Source organism: Procambarus clarkii, chromosome 39 (genome assembly GCF_040958095.1).
Source record: "Procambarus clarkii isolate CNS0578487 chromosome 39, FALCON_Pclarkii_2.0, whole genome shotgun sequence".
Classification (NCBI taxonomy): Eukaryota; Metazoa; Arthropoda; class Malacostraca; order Decapoda; family Cambaridae; genus Procambarus; species Procambarus clarkii.
The window spans coordinates 11663468-11680887 of record NC_091188.1 but is presented as its reverse complement, the minus strand read 5'-3'; the positions used below and the strand labels follow the sequence as shown (position 1 = coordinate 11680887).

The following is a 17420-nucleotide window of genomic DNA, read 5'->3' as shown; positions in this document are numbered from 1 at the left end:
CTTTTCCCCATCTATTATTCAACAACAAAATGAAAGTCATAGCCTTACATTTCACATATAATTTATTGGTATACTGTACTAGTTTATCATTGTCTTGCTAAGGAATCCTACTAGGCTTATCAAGTGGACCCTAACGCATCCAGTTACTGACCAAACCCAACAGTTTCTAACTTGACTGACCAATAATTATTCATTCTTTTCGTGTATACTAATATCATGTGCACTCTCTAGCATCCCAAGCAGGATGTCACAGACAGGCCCTAAAACTTCTGCACATTGGCTAAACACATCTATGAAGCAAGCAACATATGCTTGCATTATATAATCAGAATGTGCAAAGATATTAAGAATTGCTTAAGGTATTAAAACCTATTCAGAAATTAAACAAAAAATGGGGGGTGAGGTTATCATAGATACTGTGTTAATAGTCTATCACCATTAATTTTTTCACTCTTAATATTCCATATCCGTAAAAGGAGCCGTAACTTCAAGATCAATATTGTAAATTCCGTAGTTGCCACCCCACAGGCATGCCAAAGCATGTATTAAAATAAAATAAAAATATGATATTTTCCAAGAATGACTTATGTGAGATGTCCTTTATTCTGTAAATGAAGCAATTCCTGTTTCCAAAGAAACTTTAATAATTTATGGCATGAAAAAAAACTATTTCAATCTGAACTTCATTATCAGTCAACATGAGCAATTTACAATAAATCATGTGCAAAACATTATTCCTTGCATACAATGCCTGGTGAACACAGCACCCAAGCATATTTCATAAGAAGGGAGCACACACACACACACACACACACACACACATATACAGTATACATGAGCAAGACAAAAGCAAAAGGCATGATTCAATTGCACTTCAGATGAGAGATGAAATCTTGTTGTTGTAACCATTTTTGCTATAGACATCAATATTCTGTTAATACTAAAGTGCAATAAATACACTTAAGTATTTATTAAGTATTAAGTAAGCAGAAATCTTAAGAATGACATTCTAAATTTTTTTACAAAATACTGCATTTAAATGTACTAATATGAAGCCCAGATAAGGAAAACATGGAAATTAACTACAAACTTTTAAACCTTATTGACTCAAATTTTTGCAGTACATTTGCCTTGCAAATTGGTTTGGCAAATCTTCATGTAAACCTCAAGATATATGTATATCTACTAACAAACTCAGTATACTGCCAAATGTAATTTAATGTAAATATATTTATTTATATAAAATAAGGTACTGTATAATGCATGACAGAACTCGCAGTGAATGACTGGAACACGTTATGAATGCAAGATGTGAAGTGAAAGCTAATGTGTACATAAAGAGCTTGCATGGACAAGAGTCTTTGCCGAAGACTCGCAAATTTATCAAGCATGTAGTTTATGGCTGTAGTAAGGCAAGAATGTTTAGTTTCTCCGATCTTTTATTTACTGTACATTATAGTAGGAAACATCAAAGTATAGAATTAATATATAATTTATGGAAATAAAGTAAAGTTTGTTGCGATAATTTTGGTATAATAATGACATACAAAGGATGAAGACTAGACCACACATCAGAAAATGAAGAAACGACAACATTTAGGTCTGTCCTGGACCATTATCAGGTTGGACGATTACACAACTTGATAATACTCCAGGACGGACCGAAACGTTGTCTTGTCTTAATTTTCTGATGTGTGGTTTGGTCATCATATCTTCAGCCACGTTATTGTGACTCGTCGTCTGCACATACAAAGAATACTTTTTAATTGATGACAAACCAAAATCTGAGTACGTACTGTACTGTACCAATATAAAGAAAGTGGATCATATTTGTAAAAAATATTGTTGAGTGAACCTTACATACTTAATAAATTCTTAAATAATAAACATTTGGGGGGGGAAGAAAATTCTGCAAGAAAAATACCCAGATTTAAACTAAAGTATATTATAGTACCAGAGTAATGAAGAGCTAAGCCACTAGCTAGTTAACCAAGATATCCACATCAACACTAATTTCCAAATGAAACACGAGTCTAACACTCGAACACTGCATCTATATCGTATGCACAAGCTAAGGCTTTTTTTTTTTCAAGTGGGGACATTTTGATAGACAACGTTATTAGGAAGCCAAGAAACAAATGATACTGTATTAAGAAGGGAGCTGAAACTAAAGTACAGACCATAAAGGGAATTATTAAATTTGTACAGTATGGTATATCCAAGTAAAGTTAATCTAATTCATATTGAGAAGGACTAGTAAACAGAAATTAGAATAAAGAACATATGGGTGAATGAAGTGTTTCAAAGGTACTCGCAGGGCTGTTTAGTTTGTATCGAGAAGGTACTAACCACGCCACCCTGCTGAACACACAGCAAGTCCTGACTATAGATTATTTCTGGCATGTCTGTCAACGAAGAGTGCATTTCTCTGTACATTTAAAAAGTAGAACTTGGAATCATTGCACATCATATATTAATGGATTGTTCCATGGTTACTGTCAGTTTAAATGTCATTACTGTTTCTCACTTTGAATAAAAATGATGAAGCCTATACAGCAACTGACCAAAGGTCCACCCGTGTTACAGATATACTTCTGTGGTAATACAAATGGAAAATTAAGTGTAAATTGCAACCATACATGTTATAATGAGAGCACCTTACAATGACTTAACATATAAGGCTACATCCTACAGTAACTTGTGTTGTGTGAACCATCATTTCTCTCTGGTCACTTATTGCCATAAGGTAGAAATGTACCAGAGTATTGTACTTAAAATATGAATATGGCAAAATTTACAGAATGATAGCCCAAATATTCAACTTTCATCAAAAAATACTTGAGAAAGTGTGCCTCCAAAGCCTTCTATATACAAAGGGGCATATTATGTACATTACAGAGTACTGTATTTGCAATAATATTGTACCTGTATATACATTAAAACTTATACTTTTATGACTCGATAAGAAACAAGTGAAGTATGTGAAATTAGACAAATGCCAAAGCATGGAGAAAGTGCTTCACCAATAACTGATGAGTAAAGTAAATGTCAAGGATAACATTTGTGACCCATGCCACTCTGTCAAATCTGATGGCATATGACAAGTCATCACTAGAGTCAGCCTCCCCTTGACTTTTCTGAAAAGCTCTGGGGACGAGGCCAACCTACTCCGTCAGTCAGGTCGTAGTATATCTTTTTTGGGAATAACTTCTATCACCAGAACCTGAATTGGGGTATTGGACAACATTAGAACAATTTCACATGAGGATTATCAGAAATAGTATATACATTTTAAACTAAACTGTAATTCACTTTAGCATAAAATGGCAAGAAACATCCAATATTGAACTGTGACCGTAACATTAAACCTACTTTTTTCATTAAAACATCTTTGTTGACCAACAGCCTACTTCACAATATATGAACCCCAGCCTTTAATTATATTATATTATATATATATATATATATATATATATATATATAATATATATATATATATTATATATTATATATATATTATATTATATATATATTATATTATATATATATATAATATATATTTATTAACTTATTTATTTATTTTCTGCGCGCACACACACACACACACACACACACACACACACCTATACATATATTATACACACTTGGTTAGAACAAGTTCGGTGAGAAGGTAGTGGAGGCCAAACCCATGTAATTTTAAAGCGTTACATGACAGTGCTGGGAAGACGGGACACCACAAGCGTAGCTCTCGTCCTGTAACTACACTTAGTTAGGCAATTACTTCTCGCGGTCCTGTTGCATCTAGATGCTACACCTGTGGTATCTATGATAATCACTTAATTCTCAGAATTAAATACAACTTAGGATTCTGCCCACCTGCAAGAACTCTTGACAAATCTGGGTACTGTAGTAACTTTGCCCAAGAACTTAGATAATGTGTTCTAGTTAATGACCAATGACATACTGTATGTCTCTTATACTTCACGTCCTTAGCTGGAAAGATTTACAAAGGCACAGAAGCCTGCCTTAGCCAGCCAGCTCCAGCCTTTGTCTCTAAGGTTAGGCAGTCAGCAATTGGCTATTCAGTGGCTTTTATGCATGTTGGTACATCGTAGACCCAACTATGGGCACATGGAGTTGTGACATGGCTAAATCACCAATTCCAGAGTCAAGTATGGTGGGTAGTCTCGCCTCTAAATCTCTTTCATACTGCCCGAGGCAGGTGTCCATAGCCAGCAGCTCCTGAGATGCCAGCAGCTGTCTGGTGCTCACTTCTACATGGAAATGTTGCACCCTACTGTCTAAACCAAAGACAGCCTTGTAGCATCATCATGCTGCTCAAACTATGAGCTCTCATTAGCGATCAAACAAGCTAGGTCTCAGTGAAGGGAAATAGGTTTCGTACACTCTGCCTGTGTGTCGTGGTCACCTAGGGGTAATTTCCAGATTCTCATGCACATGCAGAAGCTCTGCATTATGCCACAAAGTCAACAGAAGGAGACAAAAGACCGCTCGCACATGGCACTTCTTTTCATTGCACCAACCTCTTTCCTTCCCTCGATTGATATTACACTAAACTTCATTGCACAAATTCTTCTTATCAATCACACATTTAAGGTACAGTATTTAAACTGATCAGCCACTTTCAACATTCAAACGTTTATATTTATTTAGCACATTTTATTTTCTCCACCATCACAACTTGGCTTTTTCAACATTCCTTTTAATAATATTTTCTCACTTCGATACAATTTCAACTAGCCTAAATAACTTTTTTTCTCTCTTTTCAAAAAGAACTTTCATCAGCCTACTTCAAATTAGGGTTACACTTCTAACAATCTCCCTCAAGACTTCATCGAAGAATATACAGAAAAGCAAAGCTTACATCATACACTCCTGGCATACTCCTACATTAACCCTCAACGTGTGGCTATTGAAATAGTCATATTCTCCACTACATTCAACGATTTCTGCATTTACTGCACTTCAACAGCACCTGCAGCATTCCCAAATTTCAACTTAATTGAAGTTTGTCCACAGATACTACATAGCCAGGTGGAAAACTATCTTGCACCCTTCTCACACCAAAGTCAATTAAATTCCCATTAGCACCTCTTTCATCGTTTCAAAATATTACGCTTTCAAAGTACATTTTTATCTCCACCCATTTCTAATCTCCCCTTTACCAGTCAACATTATCCCGTATCATACATTCTTATTTACCTAACCACAAGTCTCCAGGTTGCACTTCTTTCTTTCCAAAACCAGATTTACGTTTTCCGAATAATTTTTCACTACTGTTTTCCTAATTCACGCTATATCTTTACTGCATATTACATACCCTCTACTTTCATCATATGAAGAGTTGCTATCACTATTATTAAATTGGTTTTCTTCTGGCCATTTCCTTCCTACCCAATGCAAGTGGGCATTGGGGTAATGATAATAAAGCTATAACTGTACTGTATTGATTAAATAGCTTTTAAAAATTCGGTATTTATGAAACTAAAATTATAACCTGGAAATTAGATAGGTGGTTTCAGTTGGCAATGCCATTGCAAATATTTATTGTTGCATAATAATGCAAATATTTTGATTACAAATTGCATTTTGTGTGCTTTGTCATTTAATATAATTTACTTTATAAATATTGACTGCAGTAAATAAAAAAAAACTCAATCCTGGAGGAGAAACCCAGTTTTGGAAAAACAGTCCTCAAAATTTAATAAGAGCCATATTGTTAGGCAATAAAGAAGACTTTCCACAATCAGGGAGCCCCGAACTGGAAATAATAGTTTTACTAATGGCAAATGAATAGATTACAATGAAAATTGGCATAAGAAAAAAACAGAGGCTCAAACTGTTCAAGGCATGAGACGCACACAAATTTCAAATGATTGTATGTTTTATGATAATTATTGATGACAATTACAACAAACTTTGTATAATTCTGCATTCAATTTTAAATTGTAAGTAAGTAAATTTTATTCAGGAAAGTACATACATAGTTGTTTTACAAATATAATGTTGGATTTATAGATAGAGCTAGTACATACAATACCTAAAGCCACTAGTACACATAGCATTTCGGGCACGTACAGTACAGTAATGGTATTCAGAAAAAAACAGTTAAACTATACAAGTTGTATTTATAAGATTACATTTACTAATAAATGTGATCACTTTGCAACAATTTTGTATTTGGAATGATAAAAATTAATTTTGCTGAATTTATAAAATGATGTTTTCCAAGGAAATGAAGTTGACTGTTTTACTATATACAGTACTGTACAATAATACAAACACATCTAATGCAATAGTGTACTTACATACTCCATGAGTGAAGAATTATCACATCGTTGTCTTGCAAGTCGCCAGTGTAAGCCGAGTTTGTGATACAGGTTAGTATTTTCTGCTTCTAAAGTTTTTTCTATTGCATTTCTTGTCTGAAATACAAATTATAATGAGAAACATTTGATGGCCAACAATAATATAAACTATGCAACACTATCACCAAGATGTCAGAGGTAAAATAAATAAAAAATGGATAAATATGGCTACAAACTATGAAAGGTCAACTTAAAAAAAAATGCCTCGGGGTGTTAAAGCTCAGCTATAGCTTTGCTCTACAATAAATCAAACTGTATCTTCCCTGATGTTCTTAAAAAGGCTAGCGTGGTGATCTCATTGAAATAACACATTTTTAGACTATTGTAATATCAGTCCTACCCACCTTGTTCAAAATATTTGTGAAAAACTTAAAGTACAAACAGCTTTACTCCTACCTAGCTAAACATAACATACGGTAACTAGCTCCTGCCAACGTGACTTCGGACCATAAAATAGCACGATGCTTTATTATGCTCAGTGTGATACATGCAGCTTTTGACAAAAATGATTGCCCCTCATAGCTCTATTTGTTGACCTGCTCTATGTGAGGTTTCTATCCCTGACCTTATAGACACCTGCATTATCATTTGACGGATGTACTGCCCCAGTCAAATTTCCCACCCAATAATGTCATCAGAGCAGATTGTTAACCAGAATAACCTTCTCAAACTAAAATACTATGGAAGCAGAATTCACTCTTGTCAATACCTTCAATCTTATCTCAATGATGTGCATCAGTATATTACTGTGAATGATGCTACTTCTCCCACACTACCAATTAACATTGGTGTTCCACAGGGTACTTGGTCGTCCACTCATTCTAATTCACATTCTACCAAATACAACTTAATACCTGAAGTCAATTATATTTGCTAATGACAACTTCCATTTTCTTAAAATAGTAACCCACTAATCCTAAATACACTGTAATACAGTGAACACATTACTAAAATAATGTCGATTTGTGGCAGTTAAATTTGCACTTAATACATTTTTCAGTGTTGTCTGGAAATAAGCCCACCAATGGAATTGAACTAAGAATTAAGACTACTCAAATTGAGAGAGTAAATGGAAAATTCCTTGGTGTTCATATCGACAACAAACAATTTCAACTGCCACATACAAAATATAACCAAAAAAGTTTCTAAAACAGTAGGTATTCTCTTAAATCCAATTACTTGTCTATCCATAAATCACCTATGGCATCTATGCTTAGGGATCTACAACTCCTTAAAAGACTCTTTGACCCTTAATTACTAAACATAAATCAGTAATTAGAACAATAACAAACTAATCCTATACAGTATTCAGTACCATTCCTGAAATCCATGAGTATGCTAAATATCACATCACTTCATACAGTCCCAAGTGTGCTCAATATCTATAAAATTCTGAATTGCAATATTAATCATGACCTTAAACACTTTCTAGAGGGCTGTAACAGAATAGATAGGCACCATACAAGAAATAAACTTCTATTTGATATTCCAAGAGTACAACTTAATTTGCAAGACAGTTCAGCTTCTGTTAAAAGGTCCTTAATTAAACTGAAAATGTCCTCTCAAATTAAATTAAGAACTGTACTTCTCTCAATCAGTTTAAGAAAGAAACTAAATAATATCTAACATTATGTAAGCAATTTTACTCATTTCCTCACCCAACATGTTAATCTGTATTTTGCTGGTATTGTAAACAATACTATATTTGAACTGTTGCTAAAAACCAGTTTCTAAATATCACAAATTTTAAATCATTTGCCAAATCTCTTAAAAATGAAATCATATTCACTTACTCCTTGTTTAGTATTAAGTGCTACCCCATTAAATTTATAAATAAATTGCCTAATTATGTTTACATTATACAGTACCTTAAACACTACACATTAGTGGCTTCATATAATTTAACTTTATTACCTGTTAATTCTCCACTATCATGTATCAAATGTATTTTTATATACTGCATAGACATTGTTATTTTTAATATTTTAATGGACAGACAAAACAGTGTCATGCAAGAGGTATATAGGGATGAGAAAAGAAAAAATTGTATCAAGACGAGACTAAAATACACGTCAAAGATTAGTTCAGAAGTGAAATGAGTGAATGAGGAGCTTGAAAGAAAAATTAACACATTTCAGAAGTTATTACCAAAAGCAGGCACCAAGCCTAATTTATTTCAGACACCTATATTATATATAGAAATGGAAGAAAGTTAACCGGTTAAGAAGAAATAAAGCTGGAGGAAGTACTGAAAAAGTGAGATGAATGGAATTGATAACAGTTCAAATTGTAAACATGATTGATTTTGCGGGAGTGAAAAAGAATATGCCTATGGAAAGAATATGCACATCAGCACAGATGCAATAATGTGGGGAAAGCCATAAGTATTGATGAAATATATTCAGAAAATTAAATGCAAATGAATATTTGAAAGACTTGACTGCACCTTTTCTTTTAAGAATTTATGCAAAAACAAAAATGTTTTGAGTAAAGAAAATCAGGTTTTTGGCTGGACAATGAAAGCCAGGGTTATAGGAGAATGAAATAGGAATAGATATAGATAATAGATGAAATCAGGAATGGCATGTTAAGTTACAAATCCTGGGAAGCACTCAAACTTTGTACAAAGTTTGTGATATTGCTGTAGTGGTTTTGTCAAGTGCAGCAGATTTTTCTTGCTCAAATTCCTTACTTTTTAAATGCACGAAATGACAAAAGGTGGTGCTCATAAGCCAATGCTACCTACCAATATGCCTTCAGCTAACCACTTCAATATTCGTAATAGTTCAGCCATCATTTAGTTTGCTATTTAAAGCATAAACATTCACTAATAGTGTTTTAATGTTCTACTAGCTGGGGATTGAAGTGAATCAAGGGGGGTACTTTTGAGCCCAATCTTTACCGTTTGCAGGAGGTCCATTAACTGAAAGGATTTGTGCATGTAGGTTCTGTCATGTAGGCAATGCATGTGCAAGTGTCAGCAATGCAGACAAATCTCTTGATAGTGCACCCACCATAAGGGGCCATGAAACTAAGCTTGCCATTAGTAAATCAGGGAAATACAAATACCTTCTGCAGGACAAATTATAAACTTTTGACTCTTACTACTGAAAATGTGCACTTGATAACACGTTTGTGCGACTTCAAAGCCATGGAACCCTAATACAGTAAATCAATCTCATCAGAACCAATAACCTTAAAACTGAAAAAGTAAACATCAGCCTCTACGTTTCTCACGTCCATGATGTGATGAGAAGCAATAGCACACCATGTCCATGATGCAGTGTTAAGCAGTAGTGTACCATGTCAATAGTGAGATGATGCAGGAATGTATTTTGCCCCGGTTATGTCATTAATTTTGATGTTACTTAATAGTGTTTGTAAATGAGAAAATCAGTAGGGTCCCACTGAGGAGAATTCAAACTGATGTGCTGGATACTGTACTCCCAGGAATACAAGGTAACTACAGATCAGTGTTTATAAAGCAACTGCATTAGCCAGAAAATTATTATCCATCACATACCCTTTTACTAAGGCATATTACTGGCCAAAGAGAACAACCACAGGTACACAAACAGAAGCAGCAGCCACAGAGAAGCCATCGAGCAGATACTGGTAGTGTCTTCCTGAGAACTGTGTTTACACGCCCTACTGAGCCTGTAAATTCTTCTGGAGCTAATCTGCCAGTCAATGCACTTGGGAAATCTCGACAAAAGCGGTTACTTAGGCCAAACCTGCAATGAAAATAAGCCACTGATTAAATACATCACATACTCCTCCAATACTCCTACATACTACAGCAAAAGTAAAATTTAAGTACAGTAGTTACAACTTTATGTACCCTTTATGTACCACTACCATTTTCAATTCTTAAAATGTATAAGATTTCACATTTCCATGCAGTTACAGAGTCCCTAATTTATGACCAATATGCATTCCTAATTTTCTATCGCATAGACTTCATATCGACTTGATAATGGTCCAGGGCAGACCAAAACATCATTGTTTCTCCATTTTCTGATGCGTGGTTTGGTAATGGTATCTTTAGCTACGTTATTGTGACTCATCGTCTGCATATTGAAGATGAACTGACTAGACTCTAAAGAGCTCTGCACTATTTGATTATGGGATAAGTTTTTATTTGTACTGTTCATACAAATCAGGTTAAAAAATTAATGAAGAGCCCACATATGTAAACTCAAATAGATGAACACCCAATGAGCTAGAAACCAGCATACATATACAGTATAGATTAGATAAAGATTTATCAAACAGCCAATTCTTAAATTATTTTTAAGAAAGTAATGGGCTTCCTTAAAAAAAAAAGATCATTGTAGTAAATTTTCAAACAATAGACAAGGACAAAATTTAGAGGCGGGAAAACGCTGTGGCTACTTACCTCGTTACCTTTAAAACAGCACAATGTAAAATAATTAATTCATACATCAATCTCTTTATAATTATTCTACATTATCAAATGTTTTTCACTTTATTAAATTTTTAAATTAGTTTATGTACTCTGCCTAGCTATTCAGAGCTTAAATATAGTACGTTTTTTTTTTTATATAGATTTACTGCAGCCTGGCTGAGCACCAGCCTTCCAGTGTATTGCCCAATTATTTTGTATTATTTTATATCCCTGTCGACTCTTATGGCAAAATTTAAACCAAGCAGTATATCACTCGTCACGTCAGTGCTGAACACACCTAATGAAACTCATGAACAAACTCTTTACCACAGAAAAATAAGCAGACATCGCTTCACCCCTGTACCGACATGTTTATATATAAATCTTAATGCTTTTGATATGAACAACTGTGCTTCTTATTTCTGCACAAACCATCCTAGTAGAATACAAAATAATTTAATACATGAACCAGCCACAGTACAGAAAAGTTTGAGAAGTGGATGTGATAAACTTTTCAAGTCTCAGGAAGTATGTGATATTCAAGCAAAGCACTAAACACTTCGTTAAAATGTTCTTGTTAGTTACATGTGCATAAGAGCCTCGTTAAATATTCCTTCCAGACCCATATGTGTTGCAGAAAGTCGCGAGGGCAAAGCTCCAGCTCCAGGCCCTATTGGGGAGACAATGACACCATACCAGATCCCACTGGCTGCCTTGCGAGTCTTAAATACTCCCTCACTTACACGGTAATGTTGCCTGCACCTCTAATGATGACAGGCTCAGGCGTCTGTGTGTAGGACTCTAGGGACGAGGAAGAATTATCCTCCTCATCCCTCTCGATGGTGTTGATGGCATCGAAATCTGCCATCTTTCTGTTTACACTAACACACGCAGAGGTCGCCGAGTATAAACTATTTCACAATCTCATCACCATAACGCGTCAAAAACTTTTAAAAATTGGCAAATAATAATAATTATAGCATTTCGAATAAATTATAAAGATAAGCGGCTGTCTCTACGGGTGACAACAGCGGACTGGAGACATAATGACTTGGTGGGTTAAGTAATAACCCGGTGGTGTGCTGGAGGACCAGACATCGCTGCCAACCACCAATCACAACATGAAAACAAGTGACGCAATTGACCCTTGTGACCAATCACGGGGCGATGTGACCGTGACGTCAGGCCCGCTCTGTTTACCAAGGCTATACCCAGCCACATGTTAATAGTTAGGTTTTACACAGTTCAATGTTATCGCACTGGTCAACGTTCACTTATCTCTCTATTATTCGTTCCCCCGGTGTTCCTCCTCGGCTGAAGACTTTATCCACCAATAGTGTGCTAAATATATAAACACGAAACAGTGGACACAAATTTAATAAGTTTAGAATAAAAAAAAAATTATTAACAAGCTTAAGTATACACAGTAATGTGCTGCTACCGTATTCTATACGAAGGATTACAGAGTGTAGATCAAAAACTAGCTATAAGTTTATATAATATCTACATCTCACAGGATGGTTAGTCATACATGGAATCAGGAGAGACCATGAAGTGTAAGGATGATCTATTAACCTGCACTAGCAAAGTCTGGGTACAGCACAAGAATATCTTCAAATATTCGTGTGTGTATGAAGTAGTAACAGAGCAGAGTAACATGAGGGACACAAAGTACCTCATACCCCTCAGGGTTGCCAGGTCCAAATTGCTGGAAGTAGCGAGCTGACGGTCTAAAAGTAGCGAATTTGTAATAAGAGTAGCCCAATTTTTTGTTTAGTGACTAATACGGGTTTCAAAGTAATATATTTTGATATATAGAGTACACTACACGATGTTAATTGATTTATTAATATTATTTCTGCACACACACACATATATAATATATTTACACATTATATTTATATAATTTTTTTAACCTAAAAGGGGTACCACCTCCGGTGCAAGTGTAGGGACCCATAGCCTCAGAGAAGAAAATAAAGAGTACCCAGAGAAGATCATGTGGATCCTCACTGAACACTTTGATATTTTCTTCTCCTACCACCCTTATTCTTTTAGTACGTGTGAATATATATCTAACTTTATTTTAAAATTTCACTACACAAAGAGCTAGGGTAATGCACAACCTGAAGCCCAAATGACAACCCCGGAGCCCAACCAGTTGTGTAACCGGAGACCGACCAGTTGTGTAAACGGACCCTGACCAGTTGTATAACCATAAGCCTAGCAAGTATACATCTCATCCAACTCCCACAAAGCTAAACAGTCCCAAAGCACAACCAAACTCCATTCCTAGCTCGACCAAACAAAAATCTCCTTAGCCCTACCTAAAACCCTCCACTTGCCCTAGACACCAACTCTTGAGCCATAGCAAACAATTGAACTATATACAAAAAAAAGAAACCCGGATTTCTAGCAAACATATAAACAGAGCCTTAGCAAACAAACCTGGAGCACTAGTACACAAACAACCATTGGAGCACAACCATGCACGAACCAGAGAACGACCATGCACAACCCAAAACCCAACAAGTCACACCCCTGGAGTAATGTAATCGTAACCCGACAGGTTGTGTAACCGGAGCCCGACCAGTTATTTAACCGGAGCCCGACCAGTTATTTAACCGGAGCCCGACCAGTTATTTAACCGGAGCCCGACCAGTTGTGTAACCGCACGCCTAGGTCTACTTAGACTGTAGATGGTGCGCCCCCACATGAATTATTACATCCAGGCATGGAGAGCTCATCTTCAGAAAGATATAGCTGCTCTGGAGCCATGTCTTACCAGAGCTATGGAGCTATGTCTTACGACAAAAATCATACCAGAGCTTAGTCATCTGTTGTATCAGGAACGGGCTATGGTGAGCCCGTAACTTACCTGGCACAGGAGCGGGGCAGGTAGCACACGGGCTATGGTGAGCCCGTAGGGGACTTACCTGGCACAGGAGCGGGGCTGTGTGGAATGTGATCTTCGGTCGTAAAAGGATATACTGCGTGCTGTGCTCGCATTTAAATTGTCAGTCTATGGCTGCTATCACGGGGTGCTTCTTTGTGTTGCATCTGACCATAAATAATCATCATTGAGTTGCTTAACATTAATAGCCCAAATTAGCCCAACTTGCTTTTAAATTAGCCCAAAAAGTAGCAAGTAGCGAAATTAAAAATTTGGGAGCGCGGGGCTCTCAAAAGTAGCCCAATTCGCTACTTGTAGCCCAATCTGTCAACCCTGTATTCACTTTATGCTTGCTTATATTCCGTGACTACACCTCAGCTTCCTCCACTAGGATAGGAGGATGGAAGAACTATTACCTGTAATTAGAGAAGAGAGTATAGCTTCTGCGATTAGTGCTAATTAGTTACGCCATTACCTTGAGGTTACCTTGAGGTTACCTTGAGGTGCTTCCGGGGCTTAGCGTCCCCGCGGCCCGGTCGTCGACCAGGCCTCCTGGTTGCCGGACTGATCAACCAGGCTGTTGGACGTGGCTGCTCGCAGCCTGACGTATGAGTCACAGCCTGGTTGATCAATTAAGCTCATTAAGCTTAATGAGAAGTATATATTGTTTATAAAACCAGTATATTGTTTGTACTCGCTACATAAATTGAAATTGAAATAAGTTTATTGAGGTAAAATAGGTGAAGTCACAGTGAGAGGTTGTGTTAACCGGAGCTCCTGAGTGTTGTTATATTATCATAGCAATATGGAAGTTGTAGTTAAGGACCTGGTGACTCTAGTGGGAGCCCTGAGGACAGAGTTGGACTCTCTGCGGGAGGAGGTGCGTCAGCTTAAAAAACAACGAGAAGTAACGAAGGAGGAGACCAGCAGTAAAGGGACCTCGTCTTGGAGAGTTGCGAAAGACAGGGGCCTTAAGAAGACTTTGATAAAGCCGCCTTCAAACGCCATAGCAACTTCTAATTCATTTGACGTTTTGGAGGACGAGTGCTGTGGTGAGACTGCGGATCGCGCAAAAGGGAAAGCAACGAAGAGAAAGGAAGCGCAGGCCCCTCAGAAAGTAAAGGAAGTACCTAAGCAAACATTAGTTGTGGGAGATTCCCAGATAAGGTATTTGGATAGAACGTTTTGTGCTAGAGATAGGGGGAACAGGTTAAGGGTTTGCTATCCCGGAGCTGGCATTGGTGATATTATAAACAACATGAATGATATTATGGCTGGTAATGGGAACAATCCCATTATTTGCATTAGCGTGGGAGGAAATGATGTTGGTCGAGTTAGGAGTGAGGAACTGATGCAGAGGTATAAAACAGCCATAGAGTTAGTTAGGAGCAAGGGAGGAATCCCGATCATATGTGGCATTCTTCCAAGAAAGGGAGTGGGAAATGAATGGATATCGAGGGCACTTGGTGTCAATTGCCGGCTGGAAAGATATTGCAAATCAAATGCAATATCTTTCATAGACAACTGGGAACACTTCTATGGAAGAAATGAAATGTATGCTCGTGATGGGGTGCATCTATCGAGAGCTGGGGTTGTTGCTGTTGCGAACTCGTTAGAAGAAGTGGTTAGAGGTGTTTGTTTGGGTTTAAACTGTTAGTAGATAGAGGTATGGGAATTGATTTGGAGGAAGGAGGTAATAAAAGTATGTGTTTGTGGGAGAAAGGAATTGGCAAAACGATCAGGGAAAGAGAAGGTCCGCAAAATAACAATTCACTTAGGGTATATTACACTAACAGTAGAAGTCTAAGAAATAAAATTAACGAATTAAATGCTCTTGTCTGCACAGAAAAAATAGATATTATTGCACTTACCGAAACGTGGATGAATGTAGAAAATAGAGAACTATTAGCTGAATATCAAATATATGGATTTAAACTATTTCACACAAATAGATATATTAGACGAGGAGGTGGAGTAGCCATATATGTTAGGGACAATTTGAAATGTAGTCTCAAAGAGGGAATCAAAACAGAGCCACACACAGAAACTATTTGGATAGAATTAAACGAAAAAGCTAATAATATTATAATAGGAGTAATATATAGGCCACCAAATTTAGACAGAATGGAAGCAAAGCATCTATGGGATGAAATATCTAGAGCATCTAGATCTAACAGTATTTATGTCATGGGTGACTTTAATTTTAGCGGAATAAACTGGTTGAACAAAACAGGGAATAGTGAAGCAGAAGATTTTCTAGAATTAATTGACGATTGCTTTCTTACGCAACACATTAAGGATCCAACACGGGAAAATAATATTTTAGATTTAGTGTTAACTAACAGGGAAACGCAAATTAATGACATCGAAATAGGGAGTGAGCTAGGGAGCAGTGATCACAAAGAAATCAGATTTAGCATAGAATGGAATAGACCAGTAGGAGAAAATTCTGTTAAAGTGCCAGATTTTCGAAAAGCTGATTTTAATAGCCTAAGAAATTTTTTGGGTCAAATTGATTGGAAACTCTTGGGTATGGGGTGTGGGCCGGTCTTGGAGCGAGACATGAACCCAGCGATAGGTGACTTAAATGGGGATTTCGATGTGGATTCAATATATAACTTATTTAAGAATATTCTAAACAGAGCACAGGAACGTAGTATACCATACAAATTGAATAGATCGAATACTAATGACCCAAAGTGGATAACAAAGAATTTGAAGAACCTTATAGGTAAAAAGAGAGCTTGGTACAAAAGGATTAAAAATGGGGAGGTCACTTTAGAACAGGAATTCGTACAACTGGTTAGAAATGTTAAAAAAGAGATAAGGAAAGCAAAAAGAAACTATGAAGTTCGCATAGCAGAGCAAGCAAAGACAAATCCTAAAGGGTTTTTTCAGTTATATCGTACCAAGACTAGGGAAAGGATAGGTCCATTAAAAACTGAGACAGGTCAAATAACAGATAGTGATGAAGAGATGAGTAGTATTTTTAATAAATATTTTGTATCTGTATTTACTAAAGAGGAACTTAACAATATGCCTTCAGCCGAACAAGTCTATGTGGGTGGGGACGAGGACAGGTTGACGAGTTTAGCAGTTACCAAGGAGGATGTTCTTAAACAAATAGTAAAACTCAAACCAAACAAATCCCCAGGGCCGGATGAAGTGTTTGCCAGGGTGCTTAAAGAATGCAAAGAGGAGCTTTGTGACCCACTGTCAATCATATTTAATAAATCAATAGAGTCAGGCAGAGTGCCAGAGTTTTGGAAAGTTGCTAATGTGATACCAGTTTTTAAGAAAGGAGATAGATCACTTGCGTCTAACTATCGACCAATTAGCCTAACGTCTATTGTGGGAAAGTTACTCGAATCTATAATAGCAAATAAAATTCGTCTTCATCTTGAAAAACATAAATTAATAATTGAGTCGCAACATGGTTTTATAAATGGCCGTTCATGTTTAACAAATTTGTTATCTTTTTATTCTAGCATTGTTGAGGCAGTTGATAGTGGTAAGGATTGCGATGTTGTATACCTTGACTTTAGCAAAGCTTTTGATACAGTGCCACATGAAAGACTGATTAAAAAGATAGAGTCTCATGGTATTGGGGGTGCTATATTAAGCTGGATTAGGGCATGGCTATACCAAAGGAAACAGAGAGTTAGTATAAATGGAATCAAGTCAGAGTGGGAAAATGTTGTAAGTGGAGTGCCTCAAGGCTCTGTCCTGGGAC

The 17420-nt window shown here is 36.5% G+C and overlaps 1 protein-coding gene across 1 annotated transcript; it reads right to left on the bottom strand.

The window, feature by feature from the left end:
- Positions 1-1421: 1421 nt before the first annotated feature.
- On the bottom strand, positions 1422-11801 carry LOC138372762 (cysteine-rich hydrophobic domain-containing protein 2-like). The gene is made up of 4 exons (XM_069338371.1): positions 11541-11801; positions 9913-10123; positions 6330-6446; positions 1422-3223 (listed from the first exon to the last, which is right to left on the bottom strand). The coding sequence occupies exons 1-4, from the start codon at positions 11663-11665 to the stop codon at positions 3173-3175; spliced, it is 504 nt and encodes a 167-aa protein (XP_069194472.1). The 5' UTR covers positions 11666-11801; the 3' UTR covers positions 1422-3172.
- Between the last annotated feature and the right edge of the window lie 5619 nt (positions 11802-17420).